This window comes from Leucoraja erinacea, chromosome 3, assembly GCF_028641065.1.
Source record: "Leucoraja erinacea ecotype New England chromosome 3, Leri_hhj_1, whole genome shotgun sequence".
In the NCBI taxonomy this organism is placed as follows: Eukaryota; Metazoa; Chordata; class Chondrichthyes; order Rajiformes; family Rajidae; genus Leucoraja; species Leucoraja erinaceus.
The window spans coordinates 78,150,229-78,168,497 of record NC_073379.1 but is presented as its reverse complement, the minus strand read 5'-3'; the positions used below and the strand labels follow the sequence as shown (position 1 = coordinate 78,168,497).

The 18,269-nt window shown below is 41.5% G+C and overlaps 1 protein-coding gene across 2 annotated transcripts in view; it reads left to right on the top strand.

Moving 5' to 3' along the window:
- Positions 1 to 17,789, top strand: part of psat1 (phosphoserine aminotransferase 1) — a 28,518-nt gene extending 10,729 nt beyond the window's left edge. For both annotated transcript variants that reach the window (XM_055633025.1, XM_055633026.1), the window contains exons 2-9: positions 5,432 to 5,492; positions 5,570 to 5,639; positions 7,535 to 7,740; positions 7,835 to 8,007; positions 10,588 to 10,757; positions 12,997 to 13,125; positions 16,861 to 16,998; positions 17,158 to 17,789. In XM_055633025.1, coding sequence (XP_055489000.1) covers positions 5,432 to 5,492; positions 5,570 to 5,639; positions 7,535 to 7,740; positions 7,835 to 8,007; positions 10,588 to 10,757; positions 12,997 to 13,125; positions 16,861 to 16,998; positions 17,158 to 17,263 — 1,053 coding nt within the window. In that variant the 3' untranslated portion in view covers positions 17,264 to 17,789. The remainder of the gene's footprint in view (positions 1 to 5,431; positions 5,493 to 5,569; positions 5,640 to 7,534; positions 7,741 to 7,834; positions 8,008 to 10,587; positions 10,758 to 12,996; positions 13,126 to 16,860; positions 16,999 to 17,157) is intronic.
- The last annotated feature ends 480 nt before the right edge of the window (positions 17,790 to 18,269 follow it).

Genomic DNA, 18,269 nt, shown 5'->3' with positions numbered 1-18,269 from the left:
ACGGTTGTTGTGACAATGGGCACCAAGCACAACGACTGTTACAGGATCTTTACTCTACTGTATTACCTTTATGTTACTGTATTTTTCTCCTGATATTGATGAAGATATTTCCCCAGATCATTATCAAAGCGTATGTGTACGAGGGGCCATATGAAGTTTATTTATGAATTAAATATTCTTGACTAAATGTGGCAATGTTCAAAATGGTGGTTAAACAATGAAAATTTGTCTTTTATGAAAAAGGTTTTAGACTTTTGGTCTTGAAGTTATCTAAGTTATATCTGCTATTTATAAGGTTTCACCTGATGGGTAGATCTTTGTTAAGAACAGTGTATTGGTGTAAAAAGGTGAATACTAATCTTGTTCGTCAAAAACTCTCCAGTATTGTAAAAAGACATTTCCCAGATTTTAACACATTACAAAACACCAGTGCCTTTAATCAGTCACTCTGAACTTTAGTCACAATAGGGAACAATTGAACATAATCTGAATTTGTGACCCCTCAGATTCCCATTAAATCTTTTCCACATAACCTTAAACCTCTGTCCTCTGGTCCTCGATTCACCAACTCTGGGCATGAGACTCTGCATTTACCCGATCTATTCCTCTGATGATCTTATACACCGTTATAAGATCACCCCTCATCCTCCTGCGCTCCAAAGAATAAGTCCCAGCCTACTCCACCTCTGCCTATAGCTCAGTCCCTCTCGTCCTGACAACATCCTCGTAAATCTTCTCTGTACCCTTTCCAGCTTGACAACATCTTTCCTGTAACGTGGTGCCCAGAACTGAAAACAATATTCTAAATGTGGCTTCACGAACATCTTATACAACGTCCTATACAAATGTTGATTTATTTCAACAGTTTCAAGGACCGTGCACTCCATATCACCAGTCACTTCCACAATTTAAAATTGAAATATAATTCTGATTTTGATAAATTTCTGTTGGCAGAGGTGCATTGTGCAGCGATTCTTGCAGCCTACCCAGTGCTAGACCAAAGATAATTCAGAGCAGTAAAAAACACAGTGGGGCATCCATCTTGTTCAAACTGGAAGATAAGCTTTATTTACACACTTGTTCACACATCAATTACAGTACCTCTCATTGGCTGTCAATAACAGCACCTCTCTTTGGCTGTTATCATTGTCAGTCATTCACCACTTGCATCAAGATTGTCTTGAGTAACAATACAACATTAAGATTAACTTCTTTACAATTGAGAGCATATTTTTCATATATGTCAACACCCCCACTTGCTCTCGCATTGTTATCTTAACTCAAAATAAAACATCCTAAGGTTTTCTACCTTACATCATGTAGACTTTTACATACATGGTTACTCTCCAAACATAAACTTTGCAAACTCCATCAACTTAAATTTTGTTGCAGGTTTTGTCATCACATCTGCTACCATCTGGTATGTTGGGCAATACTCCAAACTTATTTTGCCATGATTCACAGTGGACCTCACAAAGTGATATTTTATGTCCACATGCTTACACCTCTGTCTACTTACAGGATTCTTTGCTAACGCAATTGTACCCTGGTTATCCTCATAAACCTTGGGTGTTGGGTACTGATGTCCATCAATACCTTCTAGTAATTGTACTAGGTACATACACTCTTGTAGTGTTGCGGCTAACGCCATATACTCAGCCTCACAAGTTGACAGTGCAACGGTGGGCTGCTTTTTGGTTTTCCATGAAATCAAAGGACCATTTTTGTTTAGGCTTACACAATAACCGGTTGTACTACGTCTGTCGGTTACATCAGCCGCCCAATCTGCATCACTGTACGCTTGTAACGCCAGTTTCTCGTCGTCACATGTCCTGTAACACAACTCTTTCTCAATTGTGCCTCTCAGATATCTCAGTACATGTTTTACAGTAGCCCATTGCTCTTCCGTCGGCTCAGTAAAGTACTGTGACAGTTTACTTACTACAAAACTGAGATCGGATCTCGTGCAAGTAGTCAGATAAATTAGGCTACCTACTACCTCTCTGTATTTTCTGACATCAGTCATCATTTCTGCATCATCAGTGTAGTTTAATTTTTGTTCACAAGGTGTTGCCCTCGGTTTACAATCTTGCATATCAAACCTTTCAAGTATTTTCTCCACATATTTCTTCTGTGACATTCTCACACAGTTATCACACTGGTCAAAATCAATGCCAAGAAAATGTTTCAGTTTGCCCATGTCTTTCATCTTGAATTTGGCTGTGAGCATCTCCTTCACAGCTTTCAGTGACTTTTCACCACTGGCAGCAATAATTAAGTCATCAACCCATATTATCATGATCACTTTCTCATTTTCTGTTTCCCTTGTGTAAACACAATGATCAGCTGGGTTTTGCACAAAGTTGTTTTCAGTCAGATACTCATGAAGTCATTGGCACTGGGGGTCATGTCAGTCTGTGTCTGCCTCTCTATAATTGTTTTGGTCACAAACTTCACCAATCTGTGCTTCTTTACTTTCCCTTTGTCAGGATAGTAAACCATGTAAGCTGGGCTATTCTTGTCGTACCCGACAAAGATTCCCTTCTCACACTTTGAGTCCAGTTTTCTCTTGTCCTGTTTATAGGCATAACACTCAGACCCAAATTTTTGCATCCTAGACAGGTTGGGCCGTTTTCTTGTCAGCATCAAGTAAGGAGTCTGCTTTGTGCGCTTGTTAAAGCATCTGTTCCTCACTACAGCTGCTGTCTGCACTGCATAGATCCAAAACTGTTTAGGTAACTCCAAAACTGTTTAGGTAACTCACTCTCTATTAGCATACACCTGGCCATGTCAAACAGGGTGCGCCAATTTCGCTCAGCAGTACCATTCTGGTGTGGTGAGTATGGCGCTGAGGTCTCATGTCTAATGCAATTTCTGCTGAGTAGTGCCTGGTAATTCTTTCCCATGAATTCAGTACCATTGTCAGACCTCATACATTTAATCTTCCCGTATGGGGCTGTGTCAGCAAGAAACTTCTCGGTGGCTTGCACTGTGTCACTCTTATTCTTTAGAAAGTACACAAACACTGCACTGGAATAATCATCAGTGAATGATAGCGCATACCTGTACCCCTCTCTGGACTCTGGGTCTATCGGTCCCGCTAAATCTGTGTGTACCAACTTCAAAGCTGCTTTGGCTCTTACATCAGGGTCCCTGTTCCTAGTTTGGATAAACTTTCCCTGAGTACACACTTCACAGTGTAGAGCAGGTTTGTCTGTTTTGCCCTTAATTGCCATACCTTCAACAACACTTGGTAATTTTTGAATATCTTCATAATTACAGTGCCCTAGAATCTCATGCCATGTCTGCATATCATAACTGCTCTTACATTGGTCATCACATTCAACGTTTACCGTGTGCAAATAGTACAGTCTGTTGTACTCATGAATGTGGAATTTTGTACCGTCCTTGTGTTGTAGGACGTCTTCCCCGTCCCTGAAGATTACGGTTGCTCCGCTGGAAGTAGCTGCTTTTACAGAGAAGATGTCCTGCGGGTATGAGGGGATGTACAACGCCTGCCTCAGTGTTGTGTTGTGGCGACGCCCTTGACTGTCGACCAAGCAAACCTCCGCGTCTCCTCTGCGCTCCGCGACTCCATCACACCTTGTTCCGTCAGCCAACTCCACGCAGTGTGTCTCGGACTGGAACATAACGTCGAACTTCTTGAACCTTGCTATATCAGTGATGATATGCGAAGTTGCCCCCGTATCGACCATCAGCCCTTTCAACTCGACTCCACGCTCTGACTGGCTCTTCGCGTCTCTTTCACTCACCAGGAATGCATATTCCTTGTTGTTAGTCTCCCCGGAAACTTGTCGTGCGTCGTCCCGCCGCTGTTTCCGTCTGCAGGTAGCGTCCCGATGTGTGGTGCTTTTACAGTGACTGCACCACTGCTTGCGTTGACATGCTCTGGCTTTATGTCCTTTTAGGCCACACCTGAAGCATACAATGTCTGCTCTCTCCGCACTTGTACTTGTCGTGTCGGGTCTCACACTCGGTTGCACACGTGCCTTCATGACATTGTCGTCGGATGCTGCTGCACGCATCTTTTCCGTGTCTTCATAGCTCCGTAGTTTAGTTTTAAATTTGGCAAAAGGCATTGCCTGCTCACTTTGCGTGACATGGATAGCAAATGGTTTGAAAGATTCAGGCAGTCCCTTCAGAATCATTGCAATTAACAGTCCGTCACTCAATACCTCACCAGCGTTTCTCAATGCTGTGATGGCTGTCTCTGCCCTTATAACATATTCAGTTACACTCTCACTGCTCAACCTTTGAAGTGAAGTCAGTTCTGTATACAGGCTTATTACACGTGGCTTTCCCTTACCCGCATAATAATCTCTCAAAATAGTTAGCGCTTTCCGCCCATCGTCTGCTGCTTCTCGCGTTACCAGCGACAAACTCTTGTCATCCAGAAACTGGATTAGCTCAGCATATGCCTCTGCATTTTTGGCCTTGTTTCCTTCTTCATTGTCGGTAGGCTCTTCCAAGATGGTATCCTTTAGCCCTTGTAACCGAAGATGGCCCAAAAATTTAGTCTCCCACAGCTCATAGTTCTTTTCATCTCCGTCAAAAACTAGCCGAGACCAGCGGCTACTGGACTGGGTGCTCCGTCTACTCATGGTGCTAGCTTAGCAAGTTAACTCTCACCGGACGTTTCTCTCGGTGGTAAATCCCTGGGTAACTGTCTCTGGGTACCTCTGGGTAACTCTAGGTAAAGCTGGGTAAAGCTGGGCCCATAACCTGTTGGCAGAGGTGCATTGTGCAGCGATTCTTGCAGCCTACCCAGTGCTAGACCAAAGATAATTCAGAGCAGTAAAAAACACAGTGGGGCATCCATCTTGTTCAAACTGGAAGATAAGCTTTATTTACACACTTGTTCACACATCAATTACAGTACCTCTCATTGGCTGTCAATAACAGCACCTCTCTTTGGCTGTTATCATTGTCAGTCATTCACCACTTGCATCAAGATTGTCTTGAGTAACAATACATTAAGATTAACTTCTTTACAATTGAGAGCATATTTTTCATATATGTCAACAATTTCCATTTAACTCGGCACATATGGAATTTCTGTGTTGTCGGACTAGCAGGAATTCCGGTCTATTGGATAATACTCCTATTTATATTCTATTCCACTTTTTAACTTGTATTTTTTTAGATAGTGTACAGCAGTATAACACTGAGTTTAAAAGCAGCATGGAAATCAGTAGTTAGCGAGCCAGATGCTAAATCATCTGTATTTCTGATCAAATGGATTGTGGATTATCCATCTTATAACCAAAATGAATAGGTTTTCTAAGGAGTAGATGATGGCAAAATAGGACTCTAAATGCAATAATAAAGCAAGACAATTGATGTCATTGATTTTGAGCTCACTTTGGACGCTCCCCAGCTTACTCAGTAATTCTATTTCATAATTTTTCAGGTCTTGCTTCAAGCACAGAAAGAACTGCTGGATTACAAAGGACTTGGAATTAGTGTTCTAGGTAAAATCACAAGTGTTTGGATTATATATTGATGTAATTTGCAGATTACATTCTAAATCCATCTTTTATTTCAACAGAAATGAGCCACAGATCAGCGGACTTTGTCAAAATTATCAACACTGCAGAAAATGACTTGAGAGAACTACTGTGAGGAAGAAGTGAACTTAAGTCCATCAGTTGTAATTGAAATGTCATATTATACATTGAACAACATTATTCATCATGCAATGGTGTATTTGAATACTGTGGGCTGAGATCAGTAAATTGAAACGTGGAGACAAGCTAGAGATCAGATGCTAACATATCTGCTCTTTCTCTGCTGTGGGCACACATGCAAGTGCATTTGAATACTGAGATCAGTAAATTGTTGCAGATTTCTGTGTATGAGACGAAGGGGGGAAACTACACGTACACTGATCCTTAAAATGCTTTTGGGTGTTAGCATTATTGGATCAAGCTTCGTGTCTTTTGATAAGTGCTTCTTGTAGAGAGTAGCCATCTGGTTTTGCACTTCATTGAAATGTGAAAACAAGCTGGAGATCTGATGCAAACATATCTGCTCTTTTTTTTTCCTGCTGTGGGCACTGAGTCCATCACGAATGCACCTGGCAGTCATAACTAGTTTTTCAATTAAAACAATTCTTAAATATTGATAAGATATATTGGTGAGTTTTCTAAAAGCAGTTCACATCTTTGACCGCAGTGAGTTGTCAAATGGGCCAACAAGGCCTTCCCGTTTTGGCATCTGTTTCCCAAGGCCTGTTTGCCACTTGCAACTTCACTGTTCTCCATTTCATTGGAAACTGGTTGGATATGAAGGGTCAGCTTGGTTGGTCATTGTACACAAACTGAGTTGATGGTGCTTCTGGCTTTAGGTTTATTATTATTATTTATTTTAGCAAGATACTGTGAAAGCTTTGTTTTGCATGCCATCCAAACAGATCAGATATACCATACATAGATACAATCAAGCCACATACGAGTACAATAGGTAGTGACCAGTTTGGGTAATGGGCTGGGTCTACTTGCATTGCACCATCTTTATACAATGTGCACCTGCAGGATTGAGGTCAACTTGAATACTGGTTCATAAAAAATGTTTGTTTAACCTGCTAATCCAAGCAGGACATTGGCAGAAAAGCGTTTTTACACAATTTTATTGGTTAGATTGTTTATGATTATGCCATCAATGAATTATTTAATGAGATCGATGGTTTATTATGTTCAATAAATACTTTTAACTGGGGCCCTACCTCCTAAGGTGGATATAAGAATTAAAAGACAAACTATTAAAAGAGTGGGTAGTTGCCCTAATGAACACATTTCCTCAAGTTTTCAGAAGAGCACTGCCAAACCAGATTATTTCTCACTTTTTTTTGTCATTGCTACAGAGTTTCCACGTTGAAGGAAATTACCCGAATTTCGGGAAATTCTGTTTGTTTTCGGGTAATTTTTTGGAAATTAATAATTTCGGGTAATTTCCGCATCCCACCCGCAAAGGGGTCCAATCCGGCATGTAGGATGATTTTGGGGGGGGGGGGGGGGGGTATATTTGCGACCTGTGCAGTTGGGGGAGGCCCTTCAGCCGCATCACAATTGAAAATGACGGCGATGACGCTGTAAGGATGCAAAATGACGCCGTCTCCCCACGCATGCGTGCGCAGTGGGCCCGCTAGCCACACATGCGCAGTTGGGGAATTTCAGGAAATACCATAAAATTCCAGGAAATTTGGGATTTTATTGAAGGATTATTTTTTTTGAGGTGTGGAAGCACTGCATTGCTATTTGTGGGACCTTGTAACATGACACTACCTTGGAATCATACCATATTGAACGTTGTGGCTGTAAACCATTTTTGAGATTACAAGTTATTTAACAATGCAATTGGTGGAACATTTATTGCCACTGAAGTGATTTTCTGTAAATCAACAATAACGTTTTGGAAAATGACTTTAAAAATGCAATCCCTCAATGAAATATTTTGTCTTTTTGTATACAAGAGGTGCTTCATCTAAAATATTTTGTTTTGTGTCCTAATATAGAAAAATCCCTGCAAACTACAAGGTGATCTTTCTCCAGGGAGGTGGAACTGGTCAGTTCAGCGCTGTGCCCTTAAATCTTATTGGATTGAAAGAAGAGAAGTGTGCAGATTATGTGGTTACTGGAGCCTGGTCTGCTAATGCAGCCAAAGAAGCAGAGAAATATGGAAAAGTGAACATTGTCCATTCCAAGCTTGATGCCTACACAGGTAAGAACCTATTCTTTGGCTGTGGACATTTAGCTGGTCAATTGTATCTGTCATGATCTATAGACTGCTTAAAATTATTTTTCTTGTACTCCAGCAATCCCTAATCCAAATAGTTGGAATTTGAACCCAAACGCCTCTTACGTTTACTATTGTGCCAATGAGACTGTTCATGGTGTGGAGTTCCCTTTTATCCCAGACACTAAGGGAACAGTCCTGGTTTGTGACATGTCATCAAGTTTTCTTTCAAAGTCAGTGGATGTCACCAAGGTAAGTCCTAAGCTCTGTTTCTTGTGTATAGTTTTGCCTGTACAGTACAATACGTAAAAAGTCCATTGGAAGAAAGTGTTTTCTGCAAATGAAAAACTTCTGTTATATGCATAGAAACATAGAAATCGGGTGCAGGAGTAGGCCATTCGACCCTTCGAGCCTGCACCGCGGGATCATCCAACTCAGCACTAAATAGATCATCCAGCTAAATAGAACACCAAATAACCCCTGCTTTTTATACTGTGGAAAAGATATTCTCGTCTCATTAAAAAGGTATCCAGAATTGTGAATAAAGATTAACTTTCCATGGCAAAGGGCCAGTGACTAAGAGGCAAATGGAAAAAGAACTGTTGACATGAAATGGCATGGGGGAAGTTAATGGAAATATTACACATTAACATGAAAAAACTGAAGTGATTACTAATGGACCCTAGAGCCATTTAGTGAGATATGGTTGATCTTTTACCTTGACCACATTTCTATCATCATTATTCTCAGTCCCCTGTTATTCTAGGGGTTTAAAATGTTTTCCATTGTGAAAATATTCTTGGGCATTGACAACTATGTAGGCTTCTGAATTCCGATGGTTCAAAATATCTGAAATAAATTTATCTTCTTAAAATGGTTAACTCCACATCATGAAAGCTCTTGGTTCTTAGTTCCAGGCTTTCCAACCAGGGACTTTCCAACAAGCCATTTGGTCTTTGTGATTTGCGATTGTGCCTGTGAGGAAGAAGTTCAATTTGTGTATTTAACTAAATATTATCTCTTGTTAACATTGAAAACCTCATACTGAATTGGGAAGTATCCCAGCGCAAGATATTTGTATGACAATCCCACTTTTGTGCTTCCTTTCTAAATTCCACAAGGCTTTGAAGTGCATTCAGTAAGATTATGCAAGATGATTGTAACCATGCCAGAGCATTTGATTTCAACCATTTGAAAAGTATAAAAACACATTTCTCTCAGATCCCCTGTCAACTTAAGCTCATCCCATCACTATTTTACCCCTACTATGTTCAAAATATTCTGAAATTCTATTTTAATTTTCTGCTTGATTTGCATATCTCCTTTTGAGGTCACTTCAGTGAAAACAAGTGCAGATATGAACTGCATTATGGCACCATTTATATATTTTCCTCCTGGTGCCAATTCCATTCACTAAACTTAGATATTACCATAAGACTGCAGCACGTGCTTAAATGCAGAAATGTACAGTTGGACTATTGGGTATTGCGCACCAATTTTTAAACATGAACTGAGTTCTTTACACCAAAGAGAGAACAGAAAATTAAGTAGGGGTGCAGGATTCATAAGATTATTCTCGGAACGTTGCAGAAATGATCCAGGGCATTTTCCCTAAAAAATGCATCTGACTGCAGCAACGACTGTTGCGAATCTAGAAGGCCTTTGCTCTATGTCAGGGACCATGTATTAGCCGTTCGCAAAATGTTGTAGGTCAGTGTCTTTGGGTAGAGTTTTGATTAATGAAGACAACTAGAATGGTGTTGGATGTTCAAAAAAGATGCGTGCTTGTCTTGAGTTAAAACATTTATACCACACTAGGCCACTGTGAAGATGTTCTGAAAGGCATTACACAAATGCAATAATGTTGTTTTGTTTCTTGTTATTCTTGCTTGTTTAGCTTGGAATTTATTTTCTTGTACTAATAAATAACTTGATCATTATTTCTGCCTGTAGGATCTATGATCTTTCTAGATCATAATCTAATAGAACACCCAGCCAAAGTGCCTGGGCAGCTGATTGCTACTTCAGTTTGTGTAAAATTGTGATTAATTTTAAACTACCGTATTTCCCGGCAATGAAGACGCTATTTTTCACCCTAAAATAAGGTCCGAAAAATTACCTGCTCCTTGGAGGCCGAATGTTAGGCTGTTCATAGGCCTATAGCAGGTGGGTCAAACTAATTTTACCTCGTTTTAGGTTACGGGCAAAATGCGACTTCATGCCCGCTCTGGCATCGGGGAAATCACTCCCCATGGCCGGATTGAACTCCATCGCGGATCGGATGCGGCCCGTGGTCCACAAGTTTGACAATGGAAATGGCCGCCACCACGGCGAATGGAAATGGCCGCCACCACGGCGAATGGAAATGGCCGCCACCACGGCGAATGGAAATGGCCGTCACCACGGCGAATGGAAATGGCTGTCTCCACGGCGAATGTTTTTATTTTTCAAAATTTAGCGACTCAAAATGGGGGTGCGTCTTCGACGCAGGTGCGTCTTCATTGTCGGTAAATCTTGTATTAATCAACTTGTTACAGTAAAACTGTTAATCCGCCATTAGAAATCCCCGTGGTTCAGCACCTTGCTCTTCAGGTGTTGTTTGCTGTGCTTCATGTCTACTCGCATTTCAGTGGAGCAGAAATGACGCATGGCATCATGAAAATAAGTGAATGAAGTGTTGTGGAGCATTTACAGAATACTAGTTCGTATTCCTAAAAATCTGATCCTTTGGAACCGCCAAAGCCTTAAATGTGCCATATTAATGGGGGTATGTTATTGGTAATTAGATGCAAGCTAAGAACAATGAAACTGTTAACTTGTTCCTTTCTGCAGTTTGGTTTGATTTTTGCTGGTGCTCAGAAGAATATTGGCTGTGCTGGGGTCACTGTGGTGATAATCAAAGAGGATCTTCTGGGACATGCACTGAAAGAATGTCCAATAATTTTTGACTATAAAGTGCAAGGGAGTTACAATTCTCTGTACAACACTCCAACAAGCTACAGGTAAGTGGTTTTGATTTTGAATTTTCATCTCACTATTACTTTTATGTTCTTAAGAATATATGCAAGTTTCTTTTGGAGAAGGCAGCAATTTCTATGTGCTTTTGACATTAAACATTACTCATTATAGACAAGTTAATGTTGAGAAAAATGAAGTTTGTGGTTATTTAAATAGTGCAAGTAACCATGAACAAGAAATTGATTCTTAAATTTAATATCCAAAGGTGGTTGTCCAAGTTGTATCATCCTTGTAGCTTTATGGAAATTATATCTCTTTTAACTTTATTGAAATTACATCTCTGACTGGTAATTTATTTGAAATGCATTGAATAGCATGGATTTGCAGTGAGCCTACAGTGGAAGCAAACTAAACTTGTCAATAAGTTAAATCTCATTATTTCAAGTGTACGTTTCCCTAAATGATGATGTTGCTGTTAATCACCTCGTGGTACTGCACTTACTTCCTTGCATGTATGCTGTAAAATTTCAGCAAGTATGTTAAGTTTTTGAACTTTAACAAATGGCAGCTTTATTTGCATGAAAGCCTTGCCCTTTTCTCTGTCCAATCTTGCTTTGTTTCTCCTTCTATTCTTGACTTAATTTGATATTTAAATTCTTCTTCCCTAATGTTTGGTCGATTTTCAATCCATTCTGACTTGAGGATACAATTCTTGCCCAGTTTACCTATGTCATATAAAGAAATTTGCCACAAAAATAATTTAAAATGAAGATCAGCGCATAGCAAATGTGCCCTGAAACTGGAATCTCTGTTTCATGGCACTGTATTCAGCACCAATCTCTACCTTTTGGTACTGTATTAAGCGAGTTTGGTATTTTGAAAAATGCAAGAAATCATGGGATTTGTCAAAGGTCACTCGTTATAAAGAAAAAGCAAACAAAGTGCTGGCAGTATAAACTGTGTATAAATTCTTATCTTTATTCATGATTTATGTGTAAAAAATATATTCAATCTGAGGAACAGAGGTGCCAAGTAGGAGAGCGAGAGAGGGAGCAGATTCAAGTGGAAGAAGGGGGGGGATTTCTCGACCGGCAGAGAGACATTCTCGGCAGCTGCATGCACACAGACACGCGCCTCATCCGCAGCCAGGATCGAACCCGGGTCCCCAGCGCCGCAAATGCTTCCGAACCGCCACTGGACCCTGTGTTCGTGTTTCCCCCTCCCCCCCCCCCGGGGTGGGTCGGAGGCGTCCAGGGCAACCCTGGACTGACGGGACAGTGGCCCACAGCCAGCGCGGAGAAGCACCAACCCCAGCTCAACTCCGCCTGCCCGGCGGGCCAACCAACAGCCCCGGACCTACGGGGCAGCGGCAACCCACAGGCCCACAGCCAGCGCGGTGGAGAGGCGCCAACCCCATCTCAACTCTGCTTGGACAAGGAGAGAGGTGCAGCCAACGGCTCCCGTCCCCTCCCACCTCTACCCGCGCCGGCTGCAAGTCCGGCCCGACACCTCCAGCAGCCCCTGGACAGGGACGGGGCATCCGGGAGGGGACGGGCGGCCCAGCAGCAACTCAACGGCGCTCGCTACGCTGGAGACCCGGGCCCCAACCTCACTCACTGAAACATAAAACAATAAAAACGACAAAATAATCTTAGCTTTTAACAAAGGGACAATAAATACAACTAATTCACGGTTTGAAAGCAGTATTTTCTTACCCAAAGCTGGAAAAAATGGATAAAATGTGTACATAGCTCCACTGCTTCCAGCAATGTTTATCCAGAGTGACCGTTGACCTGCGCTTGCACAGTCGGAACACTGAACTCACTTATTGACATGCTCTGAAATACCCATGATATAACTTGGGCTAAGTTGCCCTAAGCACTAGTATTTGACTGGAGTACAAGATGCACCTGAAACTATGACAATTTGATGCCTGCCAGTAATAACAAATCTTGTATATGTTGTCCTAATGGTTTCTCTGCAAAGATTATAGGAATTCGGTATGCTCGCGAATATAACATCCATTTTGAAATGCAGCAGTCATCTATTAATGCTGGTATTGAGTGGGAGCTGAATATCCCAAGGACCCTGCTAGAGTAATGAATAAGTAGACTAAAATAATTCCTTAACCTCTTCCACTTGTACATAAGACTTTCTCTCTGCAGTTTAAATATATCTGTTGACTCGGTCTATGTGGCTGATGTGTTTGGACATGTTCGACAGTTACACAGACAAGACAAAATGAAACTTCAAGTGTAATAAAGATTTTTTCTTTATCTTTAGCATTTACATTATGGGATTGGTCTTGCAATGGATTAAGAATTGTGGGGGTGCTGAAGTAATGGAGCAGAACAGTGCTGCCAAATCCAAGCTGATTTATGATTTAATTGATGGATCCAATGGATTCTATGTGTAAGTGTGTGTACTTTGTTAGCCTGGTGTATTAAGCATACTGAATTTAAGCTGTCATTGCATTACTGTGACAGCAACTGGTGACTGAATTACATTTGTTGCCTGATAACCCATGGATCTCATTCAAACCAGCATTGCAAACTTATAATGTTTAAATTTGGCAGTTAGTTATGGTGTTGAGGGTTATGGGAAGAAGGCACGAGCATAGGGTTGAGAGAGAAAGTCAGATCGGCCATGATTGGATGGCGGAGTAGATTCAATTGACCGAATGGTCTACTTCTGTTCCTATGACTTGTGAACTTATGAATGAAATAGCTACTGTATTTTGTTAAACTATGAATGTCATCCTGCCAAAACCCTCCTACCTACCACATTCTCTGCTAATCATTTGCTGCAGTTGCTTGTTATTTTTGCTGGTGATTTGTGTCATGCTTGCACAAATGTATTATACACAACTACCAATAGCCTTGAACTAAAGTACCCTGAGGTCTTATTGCATCATATTTTGGGATATCAATCGAGCCAACCTCGAGCATGCTACCAAAATACTATCAATATTTCTCCTGTCACACTAGAGGCCCAGCCAGCCTTGACCATTGCTACACAACCATCAAAGATGCCCACCACTCCATCTGCTGCCTGAAGTTTTGGAAAATCTGCCATCGGGTTCTACTCGTACTCCCTGCTTACAAGCAGGAACTGAAGGTGGAGGATCTGATGCAGAATTGTCTGAGAAACGGATAACTTTTTAGATCACTGCTTTGAATCGATCATCTCGTCCATATTCAAAAATGCAGTGGCTAGCCCAAGTTGATACACTGCCGCCATTCCAGACTTCATCTGTAAATCAATCTGAGGATTTCCCAACCAGAAACGATTTATGAATCCTGGGATTCTCTCCTGAGAGGTGACCAACTCTGTGGCGTTTAAGTTGGCTGATCCTGAACTGTACGGGAAATGAAGATACAACATTTGTAACACCACCAGGAACACCAATAGATTATCCCAGACCCATCTCATATTCCAGACTAACCACACAGACACGTATTGATTTGTGGCAAGGAGTAATGGGCTACAAAGTGGTGTCTGGCAGCATTGCTGGCAACACCTCTTGCTCAGATGAGGTCAATGCATTCTATCCTCATTTTGAACAGCATGGCAATGGAATGATGGTGCCTGCCCCAACAGCCTTGAGCACCTGTGCCCACGGTTGCAGACATCAGATCGGCCTTCCTGAGAGTGAACATACAGAAAGCAATTGGCTCAGATAGACTTCCCAGCCATGTCCTCAACCTGTGTAGACCAGCTGGCAGGAGTATTTATAGACACCTTCAATTTCTCTGCTCCAATCTGAGATTCTGTCATGCTGGTGCCAAAGGCAAACAAGATAGCATGCTTTAATTACTACTATCTGATGCTTCATGAAGTGCTTCGAGAGGCAAGTCCTGGTACACATTGACTCCAGCCTCCTAGATAGCCTTAATCCACTGCAATTTACCCATTCCTGCAACAGGTACACAGCAGATGCCTTCTCCCTGACTCGACACCTATTCCTAAAACATCTGAATTACAAAGATCTCTTTGCCATACTATTTATTGCAGTTCCTGCACCAAGGATTGTGCATCCTCCTCTGCAACTTTATATCCTCAGCCATAAACCTCAATCAGCAAGGAAAGGTGACAAAACATCTTCCATGTTAATTACCAATACCAATGCCCCACAAGGATGCATTCTCGGCCCATTATGCTCTCGTGTGCAGCCTAATTCTGCTCAAACTCCATTTACAAGTTTGGAAATTACGCAGCAATAGTGGGCCAGATCTCAAAACAATGTCGAGAGGGAATACAGGGAAGAGATAGAGAGCATAGTGGCATGGAGTTGAGACTCCCTCGATGTCTGGAATGACTGGGAAATGGGATGGAGTACTTGACCCAGGGGTGCTGCAGTGGATGTGGCCAAGGGCTTCAAGTTCCTTAGATTAAAATCACTGCCAATTTGTCCTGGTCCAGCCATGTTGATGGTACAGCCAAGAAAGCACACCAATGTCATCGAGTGATACAGTGTGGAAACAGGCCCTTCTACCCAACTTGCCCACACCAGCCAACATATCCCAGCTACACTAATCCAACCTGCCTGCATTTGGTCCATATCCCTCCAAACCTGTCCTATCTATGTGCCTGTCTAACTGTTTCTAAGATGTTGGGATAGTCCCTGACTCAACTACCTCCTCTGGCAGCTTGTTTCATACCCCCACCACCCTTTGTGTGAAAAAAGTGACCCCTCAGATTCCTATTAAATCTTTTCCATTTCACCTTAAACCTATGTCCTCTGGTCCTCGATTCACCTACTCTGGGCAAGAGACTCATCTACGTGGTCTATTCCTCTCGTGATTTTGTAATCTATAAGATCACCCCTCGTCCTCCTGTGCTCCAAGGAATAGAGTCCCAGCCTACTCAACCTCTCGCTTAGACCCTCTATTCCTGGCAACATCCTCGTAAATCTCTGTACCTTTTCCAGCTTGACACCATCTTTCCTATAATACAGTGCCCGGAACGGAACACAATACTCTAAATGCAGCCTCACCAACGTCTTATACAACTGCATCATGACCTACAAACTTCTATACTCAATACCCTGACTGATGAAGGCCAATGTGCCAAAAGCCTTTTTAACCCCCTGTGACTCCACCTTCAAGGAACCATGCACCTGCACACCTAGATCCCTCTGCTCTGCAACACTACCCAGATCCCTACCATGGGGTGTAGGTCCTCCCCAATTTAGACTTCCCAAAATGCAATACCTCATTTCTCTGCATTTAATTCTATCAACCATTCCTCAACCCAACTGGCCAATTGGTCAAGATCCTGCTGGGATTTTACACAACCATCTTCACTATGTCAAAACCACCCACTTTTGTACCAACAGCAAACTTGCTAATCTTGTTGTGTATGTTCTCATCCAAATCATTGATATAGATGACAAACAGTAACAGGCCCAGCACCGAATCCCTGAGTCACAGGCGACCAGTCCGAGAAGCAACCTTCCACCATCGCCTCTGTTTCTTTCCATTAAGCCAATTTTCTATTCAGCTATTCTTGGATCTCATGATATCTAATCTTCCAGAGCAGCTTGGCATGCAAAATCTTGTTGAATGCTTTGCTGAAGTGCCTTTACTTGCAATTGAATGCCTCTACTTTCTCAGGAGACCAAGGCAATTTGGCATGTCTCTACTGACTCTTATCAATTTTGACAGATGCACCATAGAAATCAACCTATCTAGATACATTACATCTGGATGTGGCAACTATGCCCAAGACTCAAGATGTCACAGTTGTGATTAGCCCAGTCCACCCTAACCAGATGCCCCTCCTTTTTGTTTTCCATTTTGCCCCCTCCCCCCTCCCCCACCCCCTCTCCTTAAATCAGGAAAGCTACTCTCTCAGCTTGTACATATTCGCTGGAAAACTCTCTTATATCCCTCTCTGTACTCTCAATCCCAAATAGTTTGATATTGTTGGTGCAATTAATTTTATGAGAGATTTCAAGATTTCATTGACAGGATGTTGACTAGTAAAATTAGGGCACATTGTGTGTTGTAAATGGGTTCCGTAAATTTTGCAGTGCTACTTGGAACACATGATAAAAGCTTGTTTTGTGTCATTATGACTAGTTAGACGAGTATTATTTGAAGATGTTAACTTGAAAATTCATTGCTAACTTTTTTTAAATTTTAGATGTTTGGCTGCTTCAGCGTGCAGAAGCAGAATGAACATTCCATTTCACATTGGGAATGTGAATGGGGACACTGTTCTTGAAACAAAGTTTCTTGACAAAGCGGTTAAGAATAACATGATATCATTAAAAGGCCACAGGTAAATATTTCAATCAATCTCATTCTGACGCCCCTTTATTTTGTGGCAAATGCGGAAATTGGTGGTCTACAAATGCTTCAAGTGGTAGGGATATAATTTGTAAAATGATTATTTTATCTAAATTAATGGTGTGAAATGCTTTTTCTCTGTCTGTGCTAGGTCTGTTGGTGGAATTCGAGTCTCCCTGTATAATGCTGTGACAATTGAAGAAACTCAAAAACTGGCTCACTTTATGATCAACTTTATGAAGGAACATTGTGTTTAAAACAAAATCTTTTTTTTCTCCAAGTACTAGGCACTAGTTTAAATCATGCCATTATGCCTTCATTTCTATAAGTATAGGCTTGTAGAGGTTTGTGTTTTGAGATGCTTGGGTGAATCTTTAATGCAGTGCCTGTACACCACAAGTTTTCTCAGCGCTGATTGCTGGTGGATCATTAACACGCAATACTTGTTTTCTTTGCTTTCCAAGAATGAACTGTAACTGATGGCAGCTGTGCTCGTGCATTAGCCAAGAATCGGGATCTTAGTCCATAGCTCATCTTTTCCTTTTCTGCTTTCTCTCTTTAATTCAAACCTTTTTTGATGTTAGACGTTTAACTGAATTGTGCCTATTGAACACTATGGAAGAGTATAATGTAATATTGAGCAGTAATTGCACAACTTGTAAATAGTATAAACTGGACATGGAACAATGTCGCTAATTTTGTATGGGGGGGAACTGGAAAAAATAACTTGACGGTTCACACAAGCCAAATGTAACAATTACAAATAAAGATGAAGCAAACTTACTTGTTCCCATTTGTGTTTTTAAATTAATAATCATGGCACCATGTGAGCTGTTGCATCAACATTTGCACTCCGTCGACTAGGACTGTGCTTTGTTTTAACAGCTCAGTTATTGGAAATGTTATTGTTGCATCCAACCTATCAAGCCCTGTCAGAATCCCACACTCAAAATTTGTCTTGTGGTGCCTTTCTCTCAACATCTATATAATTAAAACTCAAATCTTGACCACTTCCTGTTTGCACTGCATATTGATTTTAGAAAAAACGTTACCACTTACGGCTGTGATTTTTGGCCATTTTGCTCAGTCCCCCTCTGCTGCGCAGGACAAGAAGATTTTTCCCATCGATGCAAAATAAAGCTTATTAATGTTTAAAAAATGTTGAGGATCTCTCTCCTATCAATCACGCCATGAAGGCCACGCCCCTTCCGGTTGAAGGGGGCAGGGACTATAAAACCCGGAAGTGTGGACTGCCTCAGTCTC